The sequence below is a fragment of the Haemorhous mexicanus genome, chromosome 1 (assembly GCF_027477595.1).
Source record: "Haemorhous mexicanus isolate bHaeMex1 chromosome 1, bHaeMex1.pri, whole genome shotgun sequence".
Taxonomy (NCBI): domain Eukaryota; kingdom Metazoa; phylum Chordata; class Aves; order Passeriformes; family Fringillidae; genus Haemorhous; species Haemorhous mexicanus.
In genome coordinates this window covers 80211568-80236668 of record NC_082341.1, presented here as the reverse complement: position 1 = coordinate 80236668, position 25101 = coordinate 80211568, and the positions used below count along the sequence as shown (strand labels likewise).

At 40.8% G+C, this 25101-nt stretch overlaps 1 protein-coding gene across 1 annotated transcript in view; it reads right to left on the bottom strand.

Moving 5' to 3' along the window:
- Positions 1-25101, bottom strand: part of MYO10 (myosin X) — a 162113-nt gene that overhangs the window by 70289 nt on the left and 66723 nt on the right. The window contains exons 3-4 of the mRNA XM_059854426.1: positions 18612-18770; positions 2433-2620 (exon numbers count right to left, since the gene is read on the bottom strand). Coding sequence (XP_059710409.1) covers positions 2433-2620; positions 18612-18770 — 347 coding nt within the window. The remainder of the gene's footprint in view (positions 1-2432; positions 2621-18611; positions 18771-25101) is intronic.

The following is a 25101-nucleotide window of genomic DNA, read 5'->3' as shown; positions in this document are numbered from 1 at the left end:
AATTTGCCAAGCACACTGTTATACCTAAACTTCCTATGTCCTAAACTAGATATGTGACAAGAGGGATTTTCCTAAGCTGTAGGAAGGCCATGGAAACCTTCTGTAATTTTAAAAAATCCTATTCTGAGTCCTTCACAGATAGAGCAGCTAATGTTCATTCAGAAAAGCAGATTTGGCATTCAATTGTTTTAATTTAAATTGCAGTGACAAGATACCTTTATATGGTTGAATTGTGCCACTTATCTGAAACAGAGGACTTACACAAATCAGTTTCAATCCATGACCACAGTAAACAATTTAAAAAGGGATTCCTAATACAAAACTTCTCTATATTATAGCTTATCTGTACCAAAGCACACGGTTTACAGAGCAGAAAGTGCCGAATACTCCCCTGGAACATCACACACTTCTGCTTATGTCCATTTTAGGACATAACCTCCTTTCCTCTTGGCAGCTTGTGAGGAATTGGAATGAAAGGTAAAATACTGAGACAAGTACAAAATGGCAAAAATACCAATGGCCACCAGAAATTGTTTTGGTCCTTAAATTTGTGCACACAGGCTGCTCACAAGTAACTGCCTGGCAATAAAACACAAAATCGTGACTCCATGCTACCTATTGTCACATGACAAAGATCTCTGTGAATTTTGTTTTTGCTTGGACTCTTACCTGAGCTCATCTTTATATGTATAGAACTATGTATTAAGTAATAAGAAGGAGATAAACAGTTAAAGAAAGCTGAAAAAACACACTCTTCAGCTTTGTGTCACTGCAAAGCAGAACCTGCCCAGAGGTGAGGGCAGGTGGGCACTGTGATCTTAGAGCCTGCAGAAAGTTGCAAGAGAGGCCTGGCTGTGTTGCAGCTAATTTCAAACAACACATTTCTAACAACAGCCTGGGTGCTGAGCTACATACACCAAATCCCTCTCTTATCCATGAAGCCTTGCAACATGGCCCACAATCTGAAATGACAGTAGAAACTGCCTATTACCAAAGGCGCTGCTCTCACTGTGGCTCATCCCCTCTCTGTCCCACCGTCTGCCCCGTGCTGCAGTCCGTCCTACAGCCACCACAAGGACTCCTGGGGAGGTGGTAGACAGGCAAAATCATGTCAGCTCGTGCCTGAAGAGCTCTACACGTGTAACTTTGTGGTGCAGGAAGGTGACAGCAAGTAGGCCTAATCACAAAAATGTTGTGAAGGCAAGAGAGGAGAGGGAGGGGAAACACAAGGTCGCCCTGAGCATCACTCCGTGTCCAGAGCCCGGTGGCCGGGGCCATGCTGCAGTGACCTGCTCCTCCCTATCTGGCGGGCCAGACTTTGGTCTCCCTGCCTGTGTGTGAGCCAACACAGCTGAGCTGGCAGGCTAGGGAATGGGAAAAGAGCTGGCTGCATTTTCAGCTCTTCTGGAGCCAGAAGGAAGGAGGAGCTGAAAGCAGTGAAAAGCCATTGAAATGCCAACTGCTCCCAAACGCGCACTCGGCCCCAGCCAGATCCTGAATACCAGCGACACAGCGGCTCAAACGGGAAGCTATTAAACCACCATTAAATTAAAGCACAACAAGATTAAGCAAGGAAGATTAATCAGGCAGAATTAAGTGGCTGAAATGTGGAGGGGTTTCTCTTTTGCTATTCTTATTTACTGCATATCTCAAGAACTGGTAGGGTAATTTTTTCTTTTCCTCTTCATACGGGAATCAGGGTCTAGTGGTGACAAACTACTGAGCTGCACAGAGATGTTTGAACTGGTGAGAAAACACTTAGGGTAACATTTGATGGTGAAGACCAAAAAATGCCCAAAAAATTCAACAGAGTTTTTTCACTAACTATAATTGTAAGATGCATAAAAAAAAATATACTGTTTTGTTAGAGGTGCACAGAATTACACAAAACAAGTTCAGAACTCTCTTAAAACCTTGCTGTTTAAAAAGCCTGCTTTCTTTTGGAGTTCTCCTCACATGACCCACAGCCATGCTCCCAAACCACCTTGAAAGGCTCGCTGTTGTATTTGTGGGGTACCCCAACAGGGCATTAGGCTAATTTATTATTTTATGATACTATTTTATAAAAGAATACTAAACTAAACCATACTTAAGAATACAGAAAGGATACTTACAGAAGGCTAAAAAGATAATAATGAAAACTTGACTCTTTCCAGAGCCCCGACACAGCTTGACTCTGATTGGCCAAAGAGTGAAAACAACCCACAGCAGAAACCAATGAAACAATCACCGGTTGGATAAACAATATCCAAACACATTCCACACGTGAGCACCACACAGGAGAAGCAAATGAGATAAGAATTTGTTTTCCTTTTTCTCTGAGGCTTCTCAGCTTCCCAGAAGAAAAACCCTGGGCAAAGGGATTTTTCAGAAAAAGTGAATGCCACAGCTCACCTTCAGGGGTACGCAGAGCAGCAGCAGGCAGCACTCACCTGATGAGGATACACTGGTTGTCGTGGCGCTTCCAGAGGCAGCGGTAGCACTCGTTGGCCACGGCGAAGATGTGGGGCGGGATCTCTCCCAGGTGGTGCTGGCTGTACCGCTCCACGGCGGCGCGGTCGTACAGCCCCGGGATGCTCTTGTAGGGGTTCACGGAGGCCACTATCGAACCAATGTAGGTCTGCAAGCACACAGCACCCCCAGAGCTGTTAGCACACGTGTGGTGGAATAGATCAACGCTCTTTTCTAATGACAGACAAAAAATACATCTTTGCAAAACCATAACAATCCTTTGGATAAAGGTGGCCAGCAATTTTCCCTGATTTCTTCCTTTCAAGAAAAGCAACAAAAGGGTGAAAGTTGTTCCCGCCTCTGTCATGTTCTCAGGCTTACCCCACCTACAACAAACACTGAGCTTATTGACTGTACAAATCCTTGCCTTAATGCTGCTTAGAGCTGCATGGTAATGCCTATCAGCGCTGGCCTACAGCTGCTTCTCATGTCCTTAGGGAGTTGCTGGACTTACTAAAAACTGGACTGAGCCCAAAGTAATGGTGGAAAAGTCTGTATTTCCATGTAGAGTATCCAAGTCCTTCTCTGCTACTCACTTTTAAAACAGAAGTATCAGGCATTATGGTAGACACTAGGACCATTAAATTTAGAATAGCAGGCTCTAAGAAAAGCGTGTGAAGCTCCAGAATCACTGGGTTTCTGTAACATTTTAAATATTATTTGGATACAGAACAGCAGCTGGCAAGTCATTAATTTCTATCCCACTGCAATTAGAGAGCACATCAGTCAAAACCACCCAGGTGGGAGCTTACGCCCATTCCCATTGCCTTAACTCATTAGGCTGTGGTAACCTGATCATTTTCAACAGTCTGTTTACAATGCTGTTCAATTTCTCCCTCACCCTCTATCTACTTCAATATATTTTTCTAATAAAATCCTATTAAGTGAGGTAGGAGATAACATGAAGCATGCTATCTCCAGAGTTTCTGGGGCATGTGAAATTAATTGATATACTGTACAGCATGTGCGGTGTCACTTCTGCGATACCAATTCCATTTTGTTAAATGCCCTTTCTGCAGTTACAGGCAGGAAGCTGACACCTGGCTTCAACAGCCCTGCTCTGGACTGGTGAAGAGCCAGGCTGGTCAGCCTCCAGCCCTGTAACACAGCCCCCATGTACAGACAGATGCCTCACCAGCAGTCAGCCCTCTCGTCGCCGACAGGAGCCAGCTGTGAAGCTGACAGCAGCTCTGGGGCTCTCTTCACCTCCACAGCACCCTAACCAGAGACGGGTGGATAAGGGGAGCAGCATCTTGCAAACCCCTGAAAGGCAGCCCCATGTGCTCCCCCTGCAGCCTCCTTCTCTAAGACACCACAGGGCATTCACTAAGACAAAGAGACATCAGTTCCCCCATACTTTCCTTTCCCCTCTATCAGTCTCTTTTGCAGCATTTACAGCCCACATTTACCTGCCTCCCTCTTTTTCTCCTTAATTAACATGCAATTATCGCTGTGTGTCAGCTCTCCTTTCTCACTGTTACCCTGCTGTTACAGCCCCCATTATCCACCTGTTCACCCTCCATCAGGCCCGACATAAATTGCAGCTTTGAGCGCTTGCAAAGGGAACTGCAGCGGTGTCCTTGAAATCATGACAATTTTATTAGCAGTAAGGGGAATATTCCTCCTCACTGTAACTCTAGCACCTTTTACAGACTGGTGAATTTTCAATCTGTATGTTTTGTAACACCAGCCCCCCACCCTCCCATGCTGTGCAACAGCTCAGAAGATTTCATCTAGAAGAGAGATACCATTTCAACATGAGATTGTATCGCTGGCCAATTACAGCACTGAGACAACAGCTTAATTTCCTGGGATCATCCCCTCTTGGACTCTTAAATAAGTAATAGGTAACAAGGAAGGCTCTGAAAACAAATTTCCTCTGTTTGGTACATATTTCGGCACAGATTGCACAGGGAAAAATTTTAAGAGGCTTCTTTCTTTAATTACATGACTGCAGTGCAAGTATGACCAGTAAAAGAGACTGCTACAGATCTTCCTCTTTCCCTTATAAAACTCTGGCTGAAGTCTTTGTAAAAGAGTAACTTGAGGCACATCATCACAACAGATGCCATGGCAAAGATGTAAATAAAAAAACCCCATGAAACATGATACCACCTAGCTTTATAAGTAAATAATCACTCTATAGCTTCTGCAAGAGCAAGTACCTGACAGAGCAATACCTCCACGATAAAGCACTGGCAAAACTGCATCACCACGGGCTACACATTGTGACTTTTCTTGCTTCTCTTCCAAACCATAAATATCAGAAGAGGTGACAGCAGTCCACTTCTGCATACACTCATTTAAAATGGGGCAGTCTTTCACATGACTTAAGCACATTTTTTTTTAAGTGACAAAAAGACTTCCAGTATATTAGTCATTACTGTGAATTATTGAAGTTTATTAAATGAAGTGAGCTGGCTTCATTGTCTTGTAATTCAATAAGGTATAATAGAGAAATGGGCGGTGTATTACAACAACGAAAGAAACCTAGTGAACAGCAGAAATCATACTGGTGAAAAAATCACCTCATTGAGTAATGCCTACGACATGTCACTATTTAAAACTTCCTTCTCTCTATCTTTTCCTTTCAGCAAAAATATGAAGAAGCACAGTCTCTATCTACTGAAAAAGGTACAGCTTTGTGGTTCCAGTCTCCTGGTGCTTTAAGAGCTAATGTACTACTTCTTTGCAGGACAAGTTAAATGCACAAACTGCCACCAAATTATAATGGCACATGACAGAACAGACTCAGGACTTCAAAAACAACTTCCTCATCCCAAGGCAAGATCATGAAAAAAGCGTATTCTTCACAGATGCAGTGTATCACATTTATCACCTACCAGGTGTCACAGTCCGACCCAGGAGTAGCCACAACCAGCTTAGTCTGCATGGCCCAAACGAAGGTTCTGACTTCACCCAAGGTAGTTCAGCAAAGTATCAAGGGGCTGAATCAGCACTGTTATTAAAAACTGAATCAGCACTTGTTATTAAAAGCTATTCCAATTATTTTAAAAGGTCACGTTCAAAGACAAATCTTCCAGAAGTCTTTGCAAAGTGCCTCTGTGATACTCCAGTGCAGCAAGATATTATTATGCTGCTGCAAGAATAATTTCCTACATCACTTCCAGGCTTACTACTTATCCCATCCAGAACCTATCACAAGGTCTTACTAGTAGCAATATTTTATAAGCAGTAGATCCTAGACTGGCAGCTCTAAGAGCCCCAAAGTTAGGGACCTTGGGGAGGAGGGAAGGATACATGTACTCCCATGAAAAATGCTACCTACTCTCAATTTTATAGAATCACAGAATGGCTTGGGCTGGAAGGAGAGCAAAGATGATATAGTTTCAACACCCCTGTCGTGGGCAGGGACAGCTTCCACTAGAACAGATTGCTCAATGCCCCATCCAATGTGGCCTTTAACACTTCCAGAGATGGGGCATCCACAACTTCTCTAGGCAAACAGTTCCAGCGCCCCCACCCTCACAGCAAGGATTTCTTCCTAATATCTAACCTAAACATACTCTCTTTCAGTTTGAAGCCATTCCCCCTTGTCCTGTCAGTACACGCCCTCGTAAAAAGTCCCTCTCAATCTTTCTTGTAGGCTCCTCCATTTGCCCTCCCTTGGAGACCTTGAGCAGCCACACACAACACAGCCCCTTCCTGCAGGGCAGACCTTCTGGTCTGGCAAATGCAAGCACCTTAGCAGCAGGTTAAACTGAAAATGCAGGACTGCTCAGTGAATGTGTGTTGTCTCCTGAGCACCATTTCTGCACCAGACATCAGCATATGGCAAATTAAATGGGTTAGCAATCAGAAGCAGGATCTCTAAATTATATATGATGCCGACATCACAAAGCAGGTGAAATTTTAGAAAAGGTAGGATCACATAAGAATGACACTTCCACTTTGCCTGTAAGACAGTAATCTAAATTTTCTTTTTGTTCTTTGCAGTTTCTAATCTGATTCTGGAAGTCAATAATTACTTATTTTAATTAAAGCATTCCAAAGCAATTATGAATGGGAGAAATGCTGCCAGAGCACTAGCAAGCAGACAGGGGAGTTCTGAAGACTTCCAGTTGAAATAGTTTGAGATTTTTTTCAGTGATATACTGTGAGAACTCCTGCTAGAAGCCTGACCCCTTAAATCCATGGCAATGAACAGGGCAGTTTACTATTCCCTGATAGTCTCAAGGCTTCACACACAATCACACACAAACACTTGAACTACTTTGGTACAGACTAAACCAGCAACAACTTGTTATCAGATCATGGCTATATATATTTAAACCAAAGAATAAATGAAAGTTGAGTTACTCAGCCTGAATCCCAATGAAGCCCTTTGATTACTGTATTAAAGGTTGGGTTCCTTTTGCACTTTCAAACTTTTACTGGCATTTTACATTGTTAACTCATCTCCTAAAACACTTTCAATCACAAACCACAGACACTCCTGCTCCCCCTTTCAGCAAAAAGGATAAACAAGATTGTTTACTGATTGTCTACAAGGACTTCCAAAATTAGAAGTTCCAATCCTATCTTCTCAGCTAGACATGGAGTAAGTCAAGACAAAATTAAAGATGTACTTCAGAAAGGAAGAGATTTTTCATCAGTTCTTTGAATGCTTTTTGTTTTGCTTGTTGCTTTCTGATAGCAATTAGCTTTGAGCCTCTGTCTTGAAATCATCCCACAGTTCTTCAAACACTGAAAAACAATTTATTCTTTAACAAGAGTTGACAAAGTCTGCTGTTACCCACAGAAGTACTCTAGCAAAACTTAATATAGTCAGAGTAGTCCTGTCTAACATGAGAGGGTGGGGTTTTTTTTAATAAAGACACAATCAATTTATTTTAGTTTGATGCCAAACAAATCTAAATGACCTACAAGCTTTTATTGATCCAAATACACTTTAGTGTATTTTACACTTAGTATTACAAGAAAAAAGTTTGCAATGTAGGAAAAAAAATACAGTTTGAAATGTCTTACTTCCCCATGTAGAAAAGGCTTTTAGATTAAAAGAGAAAAAAGCAGAGTAAGAAATTTCCCCCTCACTTTTTTTTTCAGATTCTCTATAATGAAAAAGCAATGAAAAAGAAAACTGCTCTAATGGAAGACCACCTGATTAGTCCTATAACACAAACATACTGAATACACCAGAGCCACCCTGCTTTTCAACTTTTCCCCTTCACAGATGCTTTTTTGAATTTTGGGGTATATCCTTTCAGGTCTGTTCCATATCCAGCAACCATACACCTTGCACTTCTTCCCTTTTATGTCAAAACTTCTCCACAATAACTTTTCTGTTTCTGAGAATCCTTTATGATATCTGTGTTCTAGCCAAGCTCACTTTTCCCAGGTAAGGTTATTAAATTTATTCTACACTGCCCTTCTCATGACCTTTCACCCTCTACATCAAGGCGTCCCTCTGTTCTTCACAGACTTCTAGCATCTGAGACATCCCAGTCTTCCTGTTTCCATAAATAAATAAATAAATAAAAGGGGGAAGCAGGGACGGACACAGGCTTAGGCTTTCCATATCTCATATCTCCTTGTAGGGAGAGTGGGAGAGAGAAGGCAGAAGCAGACTGGAGGACTCTGTTGAAGCACATTATGTGCTGCTCCCAAACTAAATCTTTGATCAACAATCTCAACAGAAACAGAAACTGCTTGCATTATTAAAACAGGCACAGGAAGACTGTATTACTCTAGTTCTTTTTATCATTGTATTTCCTTACTACTACCAAAAATCAAAATATTCTTCACAGCTTGGAACTACAGATGCTGGAATAGATCAAATACAGAAATTAAGATGTTTTGTTACAGATACATACACTAACATGGAGAAACAGGACTTTGTTCAACTTCCTTGAGAGCACTTTCAAGCCTTTCTTCTTTAAAGCATGAAAAATCCATATTATTAGAGAAAGAAAAGCATGCTTAATGATGCCTCAAAAAATATGTTTCTGGACTGTTTTTGAACAACTCCTGAATTTTCTGGAGTCTCTTAAGGAACTGATTCTGTGTCTGAAAAGTAATTTGGTTTTTTTTAATGGGGTATTGGTATTAATCTGCCAATTTATTCCACAAATATTACTTTGTGGGCTTACCCTTAATATATGGGAAACTTCAAATTAAACTGCAGTACAACTGGCTCACCTTAAAGCTACTTCTATGTTACTTTTACAAAAGGCATGGGAAAAGATTTTTATCACTATTCCACACAACCTCTGCATCTCACATACCTTTAAATCATCACAGCTACAGGAACCTTACCAAATAAAACCAGTGTTTTCACAGAACATGCAATGGCAGGCAACTTTTAAAAGACCAGAAAATAGCCATCAAACTTTGTTATGTTTTCAACACCAAATTTTAAGGTGTCAGGATGAAAAACCTGGGAACAGAAGAGTTTGTTCCACACTGCAGCCGTGGCCTTTGTGGTTCAGAGTTCTCTCAGGTGAAAGCATTGATGGTAATCAGGGTTGAGTTTATTCTGTGGCAAAGACAACCAAAAGTCTACCGCATAAACATCAGCAGAAAAAGGAGAAAGATGGCTGGGCCACATTTTGGTGTGCTTTTTAGGGGAGGCAGAAGAAGGGGAAATGGTATGCCATAAAGAGGATGGTAATTAATGCCCTCACTCATGGTAGGATCTCGATTTATCCTCACTGTGGTAAGTATACCCTGTCTTTCAGCTAGTCCCATGCTCATTTCAGTGGGAAAGAATCTAGTTGTCTCATGTCTGAAGCAAAGCTTCTTTCTTAAAAACCATAATCAAAGTGAAGTACTAAACTACAATTTAATGTTTTTTAAAACTGCATGTTTCAAATGTTGTCAACCAATCAAGCCATTTCTAAGATGGAAATGCCATACTCTATAATCATCCTTACATGCTTGGGCTCCTGCAGTCCTCACCATGTCTGGTGACTCATGGTGAACTTCCAACCGCTCAAATTTACATCAGCTTTGCTTTTCTCTACATCTGTGTTCCTTGTCATTGCATTCAACATTATGACCTGTTGTTGTTTTCTTCTTAAGTTCAGCTGTAAGATTGATTGCAAAATCAGCTGCTTGTAAATACACAGGCCACACTACAAATACAAGAGTTAGCACCCACACGAGAGGACCTTTAGAAGAGAACCAGAACATGACACAGAATGTCACTAGAAAGATCAGACACCTACAGCCAAGACCCACCTTCTACATGTTCTCCTTGTTACTGGTTTTGGAAAGTGTCTTCTCACACTGCTCAGCTGTACTTTCAAACCATGTCCTTTGGTCCATGATGGAAACTGCAGCAGCCTCTCCTACCAACCACTTTCCTGCTGGCCTTTTCTCCTTCTGTGCTGAGCACAAATGGATCCAAGGCATAACAGACCAAGGCCTTTTCAAAGCCAGGCTTTATGCTTGATTCCACCAGCATAGTTCACGTGAAGATTTTGGAATAGTTTTGGACCATTTTAAAGTGTGGTTTCAGGTGATCACAGGCAACTGTTGGGCAACAGGACACCCTCTCAGATGCAGCCTTGTCTGTTGTGTTGACCCTTCAATCCAGCTAATGTGACCTTAAGCTTCTCTTGGTGCAACAGCATTAAGCAACACAGTCCTGCTCCCAAGCCCCTCCAAGGGCAAAGGCTGTGCTATCTCCTCAGGAAAAAAGTTGTACTTAGTAACCCAGCTACCTTAACTTCCACACTAAGAGAATCCTTCCACTCCTGACAGCTTCAATCTTGCATACATTCATAAAGTCCGTGTTCTAGGAAGTTAAACGAAACTGTCTAGGTCTGTTTCTTAAGGGTTAAAAACTGGGTTTTGGTCACCTTACGTGCCATGCAAATACCCCAACCTGCACGGAGGCAGACACCTTTCTGCTTCCCCAAAAGGCTCAGAGATGGTGAAGACCTCTCCACCTGGTCAAGAGATACGCTCACAGCTTAATCTCATCTTCTTTTTCTCTTCATTTTCTCCTATTGGACAGATTGTTCCATGTCGATGGGGATTACTCAAGGAAACACGACAAGGGTTATCCTGAATCCACACAAAAAGCAATCCAGTTAGGAAGTATGAAACCAATTTAAAGAAAGGTTGATAACAGAGCACTTTTACAGCCAAAGGTAAAAAGCAAACCAGCATATAACAACACATCTGTATGTATCAGATAGACATTTTTCCTTCTTTAAGATATCCATAGGTCTCTGGCAGTTTTTCACCTGTGTAACAAGTCTCCTTGTTTTTACTGTACTTTTTGCTGACTAATACAATGCAATCTCTACCACACAGCAGTCCTATCTACTGGGTCAGAATAATGATCTTTTGTACAGTTTTCATATAAACAATTACTGAAGAATTTCTCTCTTGGCCATTGCCACGCAGATAGAGGCAGTGATCTCCTGAAAACAAACACGATTGATCAGAACAAGACATTGATTTTTGTTATTTTCATGGGCTGCAATACAGCATGTGAAAATAAGTTTGCACATGAGACTGCAGCAATCTGTGAGCACAGTTTTAACCAGGCGAGCTCCAGCTCAAATCAAAAAAGGCCTCACTAAAAGCAGAGACTCCATGGCTTATCACTTCATTTCAAATGGCCTGTGGCACAAACTAGTTCTTCCTCCTGCTCTGTTATTGCACAATGCTCAAATGAGCCTTTCAAAACTGTCTGAAGGTCTAATTTACCCTCCAGCAAGGAAAAGAAAAAAATGGTCTTCCTTCCTATACATTCATACTGGAGAAATGAAGGGGCTTTTCAGAGAAAATACACACAAAGGAAAACCAAAATTCCAGTAAAATGATGAACCAAAGAGCAGTGTTTCTACAACACTGGCAAAATATTGTTATATAAAGCTTCACAGATCTGTTTAATTCTGCCTTAAAGTATTTTACATACTGATATCCAGATTTCCATAACTTCCATGGCTCTTTAATATTTGAAGACCTCTTCTATAGAAAGGGCTTTTTTAGGCAGAAAGCAGGAAGAGCAGGAATTACTCTTTAACAGAGCATGAAAAGAGAAATCAAAAGCCAGCATAACTGAAATCTATCTCTATGCCAGGTAGTTAGCTGGATGGCACTGAACTGCTGCCAAATAGCCATCAGTCCAGAAATCAGGACTGGATGGAAATGGAATTAACTGTCAAAAATCTGCTAAATGGAACTTTTGGATTCTATTTGCTTTTAAAAGGAGAGACTGACAAACATCAAAGGGAAAAAGCTGAAACTGCCTGTAAGAAAGGGACCAACTCTTTTCAAATAAAAAATAACAGGCTGGCTATGAATCAATAATCCATTTACACAGATATACAACATCTATGAAAGTTAATTCACTCCCAACTTAAATGGGCTGTTTGCAGTGTTTCTAGTATTAAACTGCTGGAATATGTGTATAAGACAGTTGGACAGTGCAGCACAGGCAGGGAATTTTGCACAGCTCGCTTTACAGTAAAAGCCTAACTCATGTAAAAAGGGGTGGTGACAGGTAAGCACCCTAAGTTTTGGAGCCCAAATTCCTGCTTTCCTTTCAATGATTTTGCTGGACTGGGAACAACAGTCGTTACAGAAAGGAGCCAAAGCTTACCTCCAAGCGAGGCAATGGCACGTGCAGAAGCATTCAGCACCATTTACAAAAGCTCTGACTGAACAGCACTAAGCTGCTGTTGTTATTTGTGCAAATGACTTAAAATTTTTCTTTTGATTCTGCATGTTGGTCTGCTTTCTGTTCTTGGCTCACAGAGTTAGCAGTGACATGCAATAAATGAATACTAGCCTTCAAATCTGGGAAGACATTAGCAATATATACCACCACCACTGACTAAATCTGCACACGATGACAGATTCCTACTTCATAGTTTTTTATATGAAGTTGCCATCAAAGATAGCTTAGAGTTTTGTATTACAAATAGAAAACTCATGGAAGTCAACAGAAACTGACCCTGTTGCCAGTCCATCTATTATTTATTCCCCAACCAACCAACTAACCGAGAAAAAAAATACTGGTATAGAGCAGAACAGAAAGAGCAAGCTTTCATGTTTTAATAAAACTTTGACCTCTTCACCCTCTCCACCTCGCTAAAGCAGCCCACTGATGCTAGCAGGTGTGTGTACACCCAGCAGGTTACCAACACCCCCTAAAGTGCTGCAAACCATAATATAACTGTATCTGTTGGTGCAGGTGTGCACACCTGTGGCCACTGCACACGCTGCAAAGTGTTTGTGTAGCTGTGGCATACATGGCAGTGTGCTCAGTGACACACGCCTTTCATTCCTTTTAATGCTATCACTTTGATCACAACACCTCGGGCTGAAATACTTCCTTGGATCTGAAAACAGGCACCTTTAGAATCTCCAGTATTTTCATTTGAGGACTTTGTGAGGACAAGAGTTCAGACAAGCACTCTTTATTGTTGTTGTTATTATAACTATTAGCAGTTCCACAAGTCATGAAGAATGGAGGAAGTCAGAAGCAAGGTTGGTTAACCAAGTGATGGCATTTGTTTATTTCTCATATCATTACAGCTATGTTTCTCCATTCACACATATTTAAAAAAAAAAAAGTTAATTTGCCTGTGGTAGACAATTTTTGATCTATATAACTGACCAGCCTTTAGAAATAACAATCACCAGTAATAAATTTCACTAGATTTCCAATTAAAGCCCTGCTGTGTTTTTATAGATCTTTGTCTGCTGCTCTCTAGTAACAGATGTGAAATGGAAGCTGTAATTAATGCTTGGAGACAGGAACTCGCTTTGAACCACATTTTGAAAACATTATCTGATGTGTGCAAGCAGAACATTCTAATTATGGAGGTAAGCAGCTATGTATAGACATTTGTCATGCATTCTTAGCAACAGCATTCTCCGCTTCCACACTTCTGTGGAAAGAGCTGGTGGCAAGAATTTTCCCCATCTCCTCAGTAGCACAGGAAGGTGTAAAAAACACTGTGATTCATCAGCACACTTTGAAGATTTATCTACTGTAAAAGCAGAGCAATTAAATAAACAGCAGCTTCCGAGCAGATCCTGCAAACTGGTTACCTGGCAGTGCTCTACAGCAGTGGATGCCTCTGGAGAGGAACCATGCAACCACAGCTGGATTGCAGACAAGATCTAGTCTAGTCTAGGGGCTAGTGCAATTGTTCTAGGGACATGCACTGTTTCTATATACATGTTTTATGGTAGTAATTCATGACACAGTTTCTGGGTACCATTGTCTGGGTTTTTTTAAGTCCACGGCCCACAATTATTTATAACAAGGCACATGACAGGCCAAAGACCAAGGCTGTTGAGCTCTCCAGGACGTGGTAGGGGTCCATGACATACACACTTTTCAGGTTCAGTTTCCGCACGGAGTGCGTCCAACTTTTTCCATTTAAGAAATGAGTCATGAGGTTTTGTCTTTATTAGAAAACACTTTAAGGCTATGGTTTAGTGGTATTTATGGTGGCATTCAGTCAAAGTTTGGCCTTGAAGACATTGGAGGACCTTTCCAATCTCAGTGATTCTATGATTCTATTGGCTTCTACTCATTTTCCTTTGTTTCTCTGCCTTCACTTACAACTTGTATCCATGTTAGAGGCCATCTGAGCAGGAGTGATGTGGAAGTGTATGAATTATGTCAGTCTGCATTACATCAACCATTACTTTAGTGTGCCCCACTATTTTTTCACAGTAACATGTGGCAATATCCACTTCCTGCTGACCATTATAGCATGGTACAGAGCAACTGCACTGGATCCAAAAGGAGTTTTACTGTACTCGGAAAAAACCCAAATAAGCAAAAACCCAGAAAAACAAGTCACAGAGAGCAACTGACCTAGATACTAAAGTGTCTGTGTCTGCAAACAGAATTTGAAAAAACCCCTCTGGTGATTATTGATTAATAGACCACAAACATCAACTAGTTGCCTCTGGGAGCCCTCATGACTTCGAGGGAGATAAATTATCTAATTACTGCAAGCTTAACAAACTACAACTGAATGTGCTGCTTAAGTAAATAAACACTAATAGATTTAAAAATCAATGCATAAATAACTGAAAATCCCTTTTAAGAACAGATAGAACTGAGCATTCTGTACAATGAAGTGGCTAGGAGCTCTGCAACAACCTTGTCAGGGAAGAGACAACTTTTCCAGTTTAACACCTTTTTCAAAAAATCAGACAAATGTTGCTTTTTCATCCAACTTATTCAATGTTTGTTGCTTCAGCTGAAGAGAGAAGAGAAGCCAGCCATGAAAACTGAGCTCCTAATTACCATCATCCTCCCTCTGATGTGGATGTGGCTGGTACAGCACTACATGTTGACGTGGCTGGTACAGAAATTTTCATACATATGCACGCAAACATAACAGATGGCTATAATTATTGGTGGGCGAGCTGCAGTCCTAATTTGAGAGTGAGCAAAAATAGGTTGTGTTGTCCCTCACCCTTCCTGAACACCACACCCAACTGTTGGACAACCTGGAAGTCCCCCATCAGGGGAGGGTGACTGAGGGACCACCACACTGCAGCCCAAGCAGAACGCCGCTCTGGGCATGGTGCACATCCTCCTCCTAAACAAGGCAGGCACAGGTCAAATCATCAGCACCCCTTCAAAGGTGGATGTGCTTACCTAGCATTTCTTAACTTAATTCAGAAGAAAAAAGCTAATCAAAAGGGGTTTGAAACTTGTTTATTACTTGAATTCATGCAAATGAGGGTGGATATGACACTGAAATCCTCTGCACTGACCTGCACAATATATACTGCAGTTATTTCCAACCTGCCTCTCACCTCAGCAAAAACTGGTCTCTCATCCTCCGCTCTGCTCTTCTGAAATTTGCTCACCTGCATCAATAACCAGCCACTGGCAGAGACAAGACAACTGCAACTCATCCCAGAGCCAGTCCAAACACCATAATTTGTGTGACACAAAGCACAATCCACGCCGTGTGGTTTATGGAATTCTCTTCAAGGCTGAGCCTGTCTGCTCCGCAGTGTGTACTTAACTAAAAGTAAGCCAGAATCAACAGCTTGGGAACAATTTGCCTTTGAATGTTGACAAGAGTGGCTGCCACAGCACTTGCCCTCTCCACATTATGTGCCCTGTGATGGCCTTGCTTCAGAGGTGACCAAATCCCACAAGTGCCTCCACAAAGGCTCTGTTTTCAAATGTGGCCATCCTCCATTTTTAGCATTAGTGTTTATCTTTCCATATTTGGCACATGCCAGTCTAGCATGCAAGTTAATCTGAGCATTCAAAGATGAGCATTAAACCTTGTATGCTGATGTCCACAGCAGTATCACCCACTGTTGTTTCCAATAGGAACAAAATGGGAGATGAAGTAGCAATGAAAGCCTGTGCACCGTATGATCACTGCCATCCTAAATTTTGTCCTTTCCTGGACAACAAATGTGGTGATAGCACAGAACCAAACTTTCAAATAAATGCAGTCACAAAGCCTGAAAAAAATACCAGACAGTACCAGCCTGCCTGGAAGAATCAAGAAAAGGACTTGTATATCCTATGCTTCTCACAGACCAGAAAGGGAAAGCACACGCTTTCATGGAAATTCACACAAAACATATCACAAGACGTTAACAGACTTGACACTGATACAAGAAGATGGTTGCACATAGACAAGAACAACATTTTGTCATTCACCTTCTTGCAAACAGCAAAGATTCAGCTGAGAGCCTGAATTATGTTCAGAGCCAAGCATCATTCTCACTATGAACATAATCTGTGATCTAAGTCAATATTCTTCCCTCCCCAGGAGATATCAGAAAATACAGAAAATCCTCTGCTGACCCTTTAAAGCTGCAGTTGTTGGCAGCAGCAAATAAAGTCACTGACATGTTTGACAAAACTTGGCATCAACAGCAAATAACTTTGTAGTATGAATTGGGAAGTAATGAAAAGTTTAGGAACACGGGTATGAGTATGTGAGACAAAAATGTTAATAAGTAACGGAAGATTAAACTGAGCTCAAACATCTGAAGATATTTATTTAAATGCTCATTGCTGGAGAAACAGCTCTTCAAATACAGAACAACACACAAGTTAACAGAGGAAGATCTGCATAAACAATTGTCTTTCTGAGAAAGTAACTGTTTAAATTTCCCTTTAATCGTTTCTTCTGTACCTTTTAAATTATATGCACTTTATACTACAATTAAATATATTGCACTTGATATAATTTTTATGTGTATGTGAACAAGCAAGCCCCAAAATTCAAATCCCAACTAAGTGTATTCTTTGATCAGGTAAAAAGGTGCTTCCTGGTCTCAATGCCACTGAGAAAATGAACAAAAAGCTGCCATGCTCAAGAACCATACTAATATACTTGTAATACTACAAGCATAGAACTCAAAAAATGAAAATGACAGCATACAACTTTGCATATCTCTTCCCCCTACTCAGGATGTGAACAAGAAAGTGCACAGAACTGAGATAAAAGGGATCTATAAGCTAAAAGCCAGAACACAGCAATTACAGGGTGGTTTGTATCCAGGGATTGCTGGGATGCCCCTAAGCCCACAGTGGAGAGTGGTACATGCCTTCCCAATTTATCCCTAATGCACCTGGGGGCAGATACAGCCAAGGTGATGAGGCAGATTCAAGAGACAATGTGTGAACTACAATGATAAAGCCATTCATGGTCAAGGGAGAAGGCAAATGTATAATCTGTAAAGTTTTGATTGCTCCTGGCATAAATTCCAATGGCTTTTACTGTCCTGTACTATGACTAGTTTGATCCCAAAGCAGAATCATTGAGGAAGTTGGAATGATCAGCTGCAAAGTAACCTTCAACAAAGATAAGCTTAATACATTGTTAGTGGTTTTTTTTCTTATCATTAAAATAAGATTGAATTGCTCAATTTAGTGAAGCAATTTTGGCTTAAAATGACAGACCTCCTTTGCAATGACAACATCCCCTTCTAAAATACATGCTCCTATATTTATAAACTGTCATGAAATTACTCAAGACATGCATTCAGTTTTTTGGGATATTTTTGTTCCTGAAGCCCTTTCCTGCTAAAACAATACTACTGCTGCAGTAGGAGTGGGGTACCAATGAGGTTGGAGAAAAGAAGATGCTTCTATAGTCTGGTCCTGGTTACACATACAGGGCAAGAGAAAGGCTTTCATATGAATTTCAAAACACATATTTTTTTCCCAACCACCTTTTCAATCATTTTTCAGGTGGATTCAAAAGAGTAAGCAGTTAAATTAGAAACTGAAGGGACAATGCATAGTCAGTAGCAACTGTAGATCTGTCATCATCAACAGCACACAAACCTGTTTGTCTAGAAAAGTACACCTCGCTAAGCTCCAAGGATCAGAACACCCTAAACTTGCCTTGACAAGCTAAGAAAAGAAGTTAGGACATGTCTCTTCAAAACAAGGCTGTTCTATGCCTCATCAAAAAAATCACACTCATACCCTCCTGGTTTTTTAAAAGGGGGTGTGTCCCCTATGTGAATGCACATCATGAAATAATTTTTTTTTAAATTTTGACTCACACTGAGTACCACATGCTAATCTAACAACACGGATGGAAAACTAAACTTCTATCAAGTATATGTTTTTTACTTGCACACACAGAGTTGTTCATTTATGCTATTCATCTTTTGTTTGCTGATTTTTCTGAAAGTTAAAACAGTTCATTTGTTTTGAGAAAAAAATATACATAAAGACTTATCTAAAGAGAACTGCCTCAGTATTGCGGATCTTGGCCTACAGGATCTCAAATGGCAGTGACAGACTAGGTTCCACCACATCCTTTCTGGTGACATACACAGCACATGTTGCTGGGGCAGAGAGAAGAGGAAAACGAGAGTCCTTTACACAGCCCTGTCACTGAAAGTGTAGAAGTGTACATAGCATGCCAGTTTTTCAAGATTTCCAAGAGATTGCATGTCCAGCCTGAGCTACCTTCTCCTTCCATCACTGTGGGTGAGAAGTCACTATATGAGACATGCTTCAGCTCTATGTGGATACACAAGGAACTGGAAAGCATTAGGAGAGGAGAGAGCACAGAACAGCAAAACACACACAGCACTTGCACATTCAAAAACATTCCCAGTGGATATTTTTCTTAATTTTAGAAAAAACTTACGTAGATTTTATCTTGCTGATATCGCTGGAATAAGTTGTGCATAATGGAGCCTTCATGGAGATCTACGAGTGCTGCCATGTCTTCCACACTCTCTGTGCTTGTTGGATGCATAGGTGTTACTTTTTGGTGTGTGATCGTGCTCTGTTTATAAGTGAATACCTGAAAGAGGGGAAACAAAAACAGTATTAATCAGAGTACACATTCAAAAACTCCTGTCTGAGAATGGAGCTTTCACGCCCATTCATATCCCCTATCCAGCTTATCAGTGTGCAGGCTTGCAAAATATAATAGCCTGGCAGGGATACCTTCCTCTAAAGCTTCTCTGACACTGATTGAAGCCCCAAATGCCTACATGGGTCATCAGAAACTAGAACACACTGACGGTGCACTGAGGACTGTAAGGGCTTTTCCTGTTAAAGGGCGAATGCAATCTCGTTTCACACTGGATTCATGCTAGACTTTATCAAGAGAAAAATAAACCAAGCAATAACCATTCTCAAAAATAAGAAACCAACCAAACAATAAACCACCTCTTACAGTAAAACCCACTTACACTCAAATTGCTCTGGGGGGAAATGCTTGACTGTGCAAAACAGTAAATTAAAATTAATGCTCTAATAGGCTGCAAGTGTTCATATGTTTGATCTGAAATCCACTTAAATGTTTCCATTCAACTCTCCAGTCAGGAAACAGTCATTGCACCTAATGCAAGTAGCATTTTAAGTTCTGTGTGCAGCAGATATTTAGAAATTAATAAGCCAACAGATTTCTTAATTGACTTTTGGGACTAGTTTCTGAAGCCAGTTCTTAACAGACAGTAAAAGCTCTAAAAAAGAATTTAAATACTCGGTTGGAAAATACTTCTATATATCTTCTGTAAAACTATTACAAACATGCAAGAAGATGTACACATCCTCAATATAGTTAAACTTTTATGAATGCTAATAACATCAATAAAGACTACATCCCACTTCCTCCAAATTTACATCTTGGCACCTCATCCTTATAGACATATGCCCACATTCGCACAGCCAACGCTCCTCAGGCAATTCTGGTCCCTGCTAATGGCACCATTTCAGGGTTAAAAAGTCAAAGCATGGAACTAATGCAACTACTTTGTGGAAATACTAATGTAGAACATTAGAAAAAACCCAAACCCTCCTGAAATCCTCTAAAATAATATTTATGAAGCCAACAGAAGCAGAGCCATAACTGTCAGCCAAGCATCAGCAAGCGCTGTGGGAATGCTGCTGCTGGCTGGGGTCATGCTGTGCCTGAGGGGCCACCTCTGCACAGGAGGAGGAAACCCCTCAGAGGTTTTTCATCATAAAACCTTATGTATGTTCCTGGCAATGAAAGACTGAACAAGTGACATTGCAGGAGGCCATCCAGACAAACAGTGATGTTGTCTGTCCTGCTGAGACAAGTGAGAAAAGAGAGGCTGAAGAAGCAAGAGGCTGAAGGCAAATCAGATGAAACACCGAAGCTCTGTACTTGGATATCCTAACAGCTGACAGAGGAGTACAGCCTGAAGACATTTCCGCATTAAAATATTATCCTAAACATAAGAAATGCTGGCACAGGCCATCACACCGCTACAGGTGTCACTTGCACCAGGACAAAGCATACTGAAGGAAAGCTGGGGAAGAAAGGAGATCTGGGAAAGAAATTTCTGACAGGAGCTGGGAGGCATCACAGACATCAACAGGGTATGTGAGCAAACTGTCAGAAAGCTCCAACAGGTTCAGAACATCCTAGGTATAATCCTTAGCTAAGGGAAAAAGACAGACATGGAGAGACCAGAGCCTTATTTTGTGGTGAAGAGCCATAAAGATGACAGGACAAGGATTTGTACAGGGCAGAGGGACCCTGCCAAGATGGAGAAAGCAGCCACTTGTAGGAGCATGTGTTCCAGACAGAACATCTAATAGACAGAACCAATGTGAAGAGCATCAACTGACAGCAAAACTTTTGAGGCTGAAAAATGTGTTAGCAGTCCTAAGACTAACCACACAAACTGTAAGTGGAATTAGAGTTAATTACATCTCAAAAGTTGTAAACTGCAGCTCCTAGTCAGAAGAACCATACAGGAGAACAAGGTCATACTGTAGAACAAAATTACTTCAAGCTGAAGGATTGGGAAATAAAAGGGATATAAGGAGAGCAAATCCTAGAAAAGTAAGCAACTTAACAGAGACTATGTATCATCCTGGATACAGAAAAACAGATTCAGTGGGAGAATTAGGAAACCAAAAGGGGACGAACATATCCTGTGGGTGCATCTCATGTGAACATGGAAGGAAAGCAAAATATCACTTCTAGGAGGATAACCTCCATATTTGTGATGCCCTTCCTTTGATGAGGGATGCACAGGTTAGCAGGGTAGGCAGAGCACCCCGTACATCACTCAGCATGTTTATTAATGTAAAGAATTCACAGACAAACACCAAGAAAAACAACACGACAAATGAGCTGCACGTGGCAGCACTACAAAAGATGGCCTCGTAGATTCATCCTTACCACTCAAACTCACTATTTTCTCTTCCTCAGTCTAGTTGTTCTAATACTTCCATCTTTGCCACACACTGCCTTTGGGTGAACAAATTATTCTGTGAGCTGATTCAGAGATAGGACTTTGCATCACTTAGCTAGAAAACATATCAACTTCTAATAACAGCTGCCACCCAACTAAGAAAGGAGGAGGAGCTCTTCTTGAAAACTGAGTAGCTACTTTTCCTTTATTTTTAATTTTTGCCAGAACCATGCATCTCTCAGATTTCTGAAACCCACTGTAACACTTGATCAAAATCATCTAAGAAGACCAAAGTCATGAGAGAGGGCTGCAGGATCACATGTACAAACCTTATCTCCTTAAAATGCGTTTTTTGCAGTCCTGCTGCTGAAAGGCCTGCTTTGTTTTATTTAATCTTGAATCACGCCTTTATTAGGATAAGGACGTGGAAAAACTACCTTGAATTTTATCATTACTAACTAGAAGATCATGTTATAAAATTTTAAGGCACTTGAAATCCTCAGGAAATAGGAACCTAGAGCTACTCTGCAGGGTCAGCACAAAGAACAGGAAGATGACCCAGTTGGCTCCTGAACTTTAAGAGGACCCTGTTGGCAGAGTGCAGGAACATCCATCCTGAAGGAACCTCCCAGCATTTCTGGAAGGTCAAGTGCAATATGCAGGAAACTAGAATAAGATTTAAGACAAGCCTAAATGAGAATTCAGCAAAAATGTCTTTCCTTTCTAGATATAAATGGTTCAAGATAACAAACATGCTGAATACATGGAAAACTCTAAATTAACCTTAAAGAGACAGCATGCAAAATAAGAACTCTTGATGTTATTCTGGAAATGAAAATTAGAGGCTGAGATAGGATGGACCAATGTAAAGAGCAACAACAAAAAGAACAAGCTTAAGAAATATAAAACAAAACCACAAACTCAGCCTAACAACAGTCAAGTGCATTTCACTGAGAAAGGAGAACCCTTCAAAACTGCCCTGCTGTCCCTGCCACAGCTTACCAGTGCTCTGATGAACACACCAAAAAGGGACTCAAGTGAAGAAGTGGCCTAAAAAGCCAGAGGACAAATGCTATCCTGCACAATTAATCTGGCATGTGGGGGAAAAAAAAGTTGTCTTTCAAGCTTTCCATTTAAGGGAAATACCACAAAACAATGTAAAATTAATTTTCTCCATTGAAAAAATAAAAATTAAAGTTCAAGATTTAATGGAAATTATGTTTTAACAAAATATGCAATTTGTAATACAATTTATTAAAATGAGCAAAGTACCTCAAAGTAGGCTTTCAATGACAGGAGCACAAATGTTTTCTCTCTTATGCTACCATTTTGTGACACAATGCCAAATTTAAAAAATCCCTGCTTGAATCAGATCATTAAATGGCACCAAGAGATTTCACAACAGCTGAGTCAAGTGAGCTAAAAGAATGCTGAATTAAGTGCTTATGTACATCAAAAAACCCTCTCAATCCCCACTTCTTGCAAAAGCTACAAGTCACACCTGGGATTTCCAGCCTGCATGGATCCCATACTCAACTGAATCATTCCAGGTGTTTCTCACAAGGAGGTGAGGTTTTGGTTTGATGCTGATGACCCATATTGGACGGGAGGAAGGCAGAAGGTACTCCAAAAGTTTCCTGATCAACAAGTTGGTATTCGAATAACAACCTTCACTGTTTTAGGGAGATTTCTGTGAGATTTTTATTTAAAGGCAGAAGTAGGCTTATATGTACCTTGGAAGCCCTGACATGAGCTGGATCATTATTAAAACTGTTCTCTGAAAATGTGCAAAATCACCTACTGAAGAGTTCACATATTGCAAGCATTTTAGAACAACCCCCTTCTACACACTGACCCATTACACACCTCGTGGGCAGAAACTGCATCAGCTGATCACCTGCCATAGCCTTGCCATTAGTAACACGTGCTGAACATGGTACTGCCTGACTGATGCCAAGTACTCCCTGCTTGGGCATGGGTATGCAGTTTAACACATCCCTGTTGTCAGTCTTGTTCCAATAAATTGAGAGGGTTTAGTGGTAGGGGTAACAGACATGGAGCAACCAACTTCCCTTGGCCACTCTTTGCTGCTTAAGAATATTTTTTATCAGCCCTAGATGTACTCTACAAACGTCAGGGCCTTACAGAAGATAATCCTGATATCCAAACACATAAACCAGAAATATTAAAGTTTTGTCACACACTCAATTTAAATTAGGTTGCTCAAACCCATATAACCAGAGAGATAATGTAAAATATGGTAAACAAAATTTAGTAGGACAGGAAAAGTGAAAACAAAGAGCTACTGTACAGAAGTCACCTGAGAGACAGGTTTACAAAGTAAAAATATACAACAAACAACCACAATTTTTTCAGTAATTCCTGTGATACTAGAAAACAGCATCTGGGCAGTCCACAACACCAGAAAGCAAAACTAATTGACCCAAAAAGAAAAGCCCACAGCCTTCCTGTTGCTGTCCCATGAACTGCCCTATGTGAACTCTTCCCAGGATTAATCCCAATGGCTACTGTAATGTCCATGAAAATGGACATCACAGCTGGAGAGGACTTGGCTCATATGTCCATGACATTAGTGCCCTCTGTTATCTGAGTAATCTTTTTGCCTAATGTCACTGACCCCACAGCAGAGATGAGCACAGCCCAGGAAAACACAGGACTGTACAGAGAAACATCCACTTAAAAATATTAATTCTTTTTTCATTCTCTGCTGTTGGTCTGAACTGAGGATTATCATTTGTGTTTCCCTCGTATTTAGAAGTTAAAAGAATGTAATAAATCTTACAAAATTTCTTTATAGATGTGTCCAAGCAGAAAAAAGAGGCCATTACAAGCTGTGGAATGCAGCGTTCCAGGGAGAAAAATAAATCATGACAAGCCCAAGGACCCAGAGATAAAAAACAAAAATAAAAATGTAGTATTTTACCCTTTTTTCCTGGAGAGATCTACTGTGTAATTAGATACTTAAAATACAGGACAAGGATGCTTTCTTACAAATCTAAAGTATCTTAAGATCAAATGTAAAGCAGAAGAACTATTGACATTGTAAGATTCTACAGTTAATTGTGACAAGAGTGAAACCCAAGTAATGTTTTTGCCCAGTAATTTACTATTTTTTTGTATCAGTTGACCTTAGACACCCACTGTGTTGTTCCAAAATAATCTTTCAGATAACAAGATGTACTAGGGCCCAAGGTTTGCTTTGATGTAATGTAATGCAATCTCTATCAAAGTAACCAGAAAATTCCACAATGAAGTTTCTTACCTATGACACTATGGAGAAAAATGAAATAATTTTATGTAAAACATTTATTGATGTCAGGAAAAAATTACCACAAATCTGTGACCTTCTGGCCTTTTCTTCAAGCAACTATCCCATACACACATCAACTGAGAATCAGCCTATTTTCCATCTGTTTTGTAAAATTCTCCCCCTTTTGTGCTGGGAACCACTGCAGTCTCTGGCCTCCCTTACCTGTTAGATGTTAATCTTGATCTCTAATGGAAAATGTCTAAATGACCACTTTGCACTTCACTGTGCCGACCCAATCAGCTGAGTAACACACAGCCTGTAAATTGTGGTAACCCTACATTTTATTCTTACCCTCTGCTCACCTTGGTTCGTGCCATTTTCAGTCTTTGTTCTTTGTCCTAGCAATCAACCCCCTTCCAAACCCTTCCTCTCAGCCCCCATTTCATATCTCTTCTCAGACTCCTTGGGATACCTGTGGGACACCTGGGTCAGTAGCTGCTCCCAGGTTCAGGTGCTGGGAGCCTGCCCTGAAGCCTTCCTCTCCCTCTGCCCAGCCTCCAGCAGCAACAGCACCAGCAATCACTTCCAGCACCTCCTCAAATGGCTTTCCTACCACAACTTGCAGGTTCTCACACCCACACAGAATTTCCCTTTCTGCTCTGAAGCTCCAGAGTGACAGGAAGCAC